This window comes from Dipodomys ordii, unplaced genomic scaffold (genome assembly GCF_000151885.1).
Source record: "Dipodomys ordii isolate 6190 unplaced genomic scaffold, Dord_2.0 Scaffold249, whole genome shotgun sequence".
Classification (NCBI taxonomy): domain Eukaryota; kingdom Metazoa; phylum Chordata; class Mammalia; order Rodentia; family Heteromyidae; genus Dipodomys; species Dipodomys ordii.
This window is the reverse complement of record NW_012267465.1, coordinates 536,783-540,389: the sequence shown is the minus strand read 5'-3', so window position 1 is coordinate 540,389 and position 3,607 is coordinate 536,783. Positions and strand designations below refer to the sequence as shown.

The following is a 3,607-nucleotide window of genomic DNA, read 5'->3' as shown; positions in this document are numbered from 1 at the left end:
CGGGGAAACACGGATACCTTGCAAAGAATACCAAGTCACAGGTTCCTGGGATGGTGCACGGGGTGGAGGGAGGGGTCCGGGATCTCAACAGAAACGTGCCCGGGAGAGCGTGCAGACGCCGTGTCACAGACAACCCAGAAAGTCGCCCACCGCCCCACGCCCCGCTCTGCGCAGCGCGCGCTCCCGGCCCGGGCGCGCGCGCGGCATCTTCTAACCACGTGCAAAAGCCACACACACGCACACACACACACACACACACACACACACTGCCTTTTCCCTTCCACCCTCGCCCCCGTCCCGGCCCCACGTGCACCCATAGGTGGGGGTCCGCTCACGCCGGCACAGGCAGAATCTTCTCCAAGTTGCGCTGGCAAAGTCCCTGCCGCCCCCCTTCCTCCCTCCCTCTTTCCCTCCCTCCTCCCCTCCCTCCCTCCCTTTGGTCCCCTGGAGCCTGGAGGGGCGTGGCCGGCCCCTCTGATATAAGGCTCCCAAGGCAGATGCTGCGATTTCCGAGACCCACCCCCCCACCCCCCAAAGGCCATGGTTCCCTGGTGGATGTCTGCGCTCCTATCCCAGCTGGTGATCCCGGTGCTCTTTTGCCTACCCCAGGTCAGAGCCGGGCTGGAGACGGAATGGGGAGGGATGGACATCTGGGGGAGGGGGGTCTGGGGTCTGGAGGTCTTGGGGAGGGGTGGCGAGGCCAGCAGCTGCCCGGTTGCCCCGGGTCCCCTCACCCCGTATCTCTGTCTCCCAGGCACAGCCGGCTGGTGTCTTTGAGCTGCAGATTCACTTTTTCGGACCCGGGCCAGGTCCAGGGGTCCCGCAGAACCCTTGCAGCGCCCTTGGTCCCTGCCGCCTCTTCTTCAGGGTGTGTGTGAAGCCGGGGGTGTTGGAGGACGCCGCCGCCGAGGCCCCGTGCGCCCTGGGCGCGGCGCTCAGCGCGCGCGGCCCCGGCTCCCCGGAACAGCCCAGAGCGCCCGCGGCCCATCTGCCGCTGCCCGACGGGGTCCTGCGGGTGCCCTTCCGGGGCGCCTGGCCGGTGAGCCTGACCCTGGACACTCCTGTCCTGTCCCCCCCCCCGATTCCTTCCTGTCCCTCCCCCAGCTTCCAAGACCTAACCGGGCCTCATGGGAGACGAATTCCTAGACCCTACCTAATGAGACCCATAATATTCTATCCATAACTTCTTTGGGGATCTCGTTGGGGACCCCAAGTATCTAGAGCGCATTCTTCTTTTTCTGGAAACCCTAAATGCATACAAGCCTGCCTTTGGTTCCTGAAAGATGAGTGAAAATTGGATAGTCGTTCAGAGATCCCTGATCTCTCCTCTTTTCCATCCTCAATTCTTCCAAAAACTCATTTCTTTTTTTCTTTTCTCTTTCTTCTTTCCTTTCCTTCCTCCTTCCATCCGTCCTTTCTTTTTTCTTCCTTTCTTCTTTCTCCTTTCTTTCTTTCCTTTCTTCCCCCTCTCTCTTTCTTCTTTCCTTCCTTTTTCCTTCTTTCCTCTCTCCTCTCCCCTTCCTTCCTTCCTTCCTTGGGTCTCCTGTTTGCTAGGCAGGAGCTTAACCACTGCAGTCTCCAAGACCCAGTCCCAGAGCGATGTCCCAGCCCTTTGAGGCAGGTCCCTAGCTTGGCTTCCTCCTCCACCAGCCTAAAGTACAAACATGAACAGACCAGGATTTGAACTCTACCTCTCGTCCTTTGATATCCCCTCTTGTGCTCTTGTCCTTTGAATAACTTCCACCCTTTCAGTCTTCATTTTCTCAGTGGTAAAGTGGTACTGTTCTTGTATCTCACGGTGAGGGGAAGGGACCTGGAATGAAGTACATATCACGAAGAAAGCCAGAGACAGCTAGCTGTAGTGATGCACACACACCTGTAGTCCCCTCCACTTTAGAGGAGAAAGTAGGAGGATCACTCAGTCCTGGCCAGGCTATAGCATAAAACACTATCTGCAAGGGGCTGGGAAGGTGGCTCAGTGGTAGAGTGCTTGCCTTGCATGTCTGAAGCCCTGGGTTCAATTCCTCAGCACCACATAAGCAGAAAAAAAAGCTGGAAATGGCGCTGTGGCTCAAGTGGAAGAGCGCTAGCCTTGAGCTGAAGAGCTGAGGGACAGCGTTCAGACCCCACGACTGGACCACACCCCCCCCCAAAAAAACCACTATCTGCAAATAAAGAAATAAAACACAAGCTGGGCGCCAGTGGCTCATGCCTGTAATCCTAGCTACACAGGAGACTGAGATCTGAGGATCATGGTTCAAAGCCAGCCTGGGCAGGAAAGTCTGTGAGACACATCTCCAATTAACCACCAGAAAAACCAGAAGTGGTGCTGTGGCTCAAATGGTAGAGCACTTACCTTGAGCTAAAGACTCAAGGATAGGGTCTAGGCTCACAGTTCAAGCCCAACGACTGACCAAGAAACCCACAAAGGACTGGAGGCATAACTCTGTGGTATAGTGCCATGCAGCATGCCCTAGGTTTAAAACCCAGTACTGAAGAAAGAGGGAAAAGAAAAAAGAACAAAACAAAAACCACTAAAGCAAGGAAAAGAAAAGAAAGCCAAGGCAGACTTGCCTTTCCTGATCCAGTCCCTTTGATATTGTCCCTTGCTTGTTCCATTGGGGGAAAAGGCCACCTCTCTGCTTGTACTCTGGCCTTCACTCAGTGTCTGTCCTGACTACTGTCTTACCTTCTTTCTTCTCCTTCTCTCTCCACACAATCAGGGCACCTTCTCCCTCATCATTGAAACCTGGAAAGAACAGCTGGGAGACCAGGCTGGAGGTGAGTGTCTGGTGGAGGTTCACAAAGCCCAGTGGGGTTGGGGGTCCAGGATAGTGACTTGAGGCTGTCTGCAGGGTGGGGCATTCCCTGGACCCCGGAGCCAATGACACCATCACGGCCTTGGAGGGTGTGTGGATGTAGTCTCTGGTCTTGGTACAGGTTGGGGATGAAACCCAGAATCTCTTGCAGTTTTATAGACATATACATACATGCATATATATATATATATAGAGAGAGAGAGAGAGAGAATATATAGAGGGGGGGCAGTTGGGGGCTTGAACTCAGGCTTGGTGCTGAGCTCTTTTGCTCAAGGCTAGCACTCTACCACTTTGAAGCTACAGTTCCACTTTTGGTTTTTGAGTGATTCATTGAAGATCAGAGCCTCATGGGACTTTTTCTGCCCTGGCTTGTTTCAAACTGTGATCCCCATATCTCAGCCTCCTGAGTAGCTAGGATTACAGGTGTGAGCCACCAGTGCCTGGCTCCTTTTTTTTTTTGTGTGCCAGTCCTGGGGCTTGAACTCAGGGCACTGTCCCTAAGCTTCTTTTGCTCAAAGCTAGCACTCTACTACCAGCCACAGAACCACTTCTGGCTTTTTCTGTTTATGTGGTACTGAAGAATTGAATTGAATCCAGGGCTTCATGCATGCTAGGCAAGCACTCTTCCACTAAGCCACATTCCCAGCCCCTCAATTTTTTTCCTCCTTTTTCTCTTTCTTTTTTTTTTTTTTTTGGTCGGTCGTGGGGCTTGAACTCTGGGCCTGGGCACTGTCCCTCAGCTCTTCAGCTCAAGGCGAGCGCTCTACCACTTGAGCTACAGCGCCACT

The 3,607-nt window shown here is 54.2% G+C and overlaps 1 protein-coding gene across 1 annotated transcript in view; it reads left to right on the top strand.

Annotated features, from left to right (window-relative positions):
• The first annotated feature begins 540 nt into the window (after positions 1-540).
• Dll3 (delta-like 3 (Drosophila)) overlaps positions 541-3,607 on the top strand; it is a 12,872-nt gene continuing 9,805 nt past the window's right edge. Inside the window, 3 exon segments of the mRNA XM_013036098.1 lie at positions 541-609; positions 755-1,039; positions 2,724-2,781. Coding sequence (XP_012891552.1) covers positions 541-609; positions 755-1,039; positions 2,724-2,781 — 412 coding nt within the window.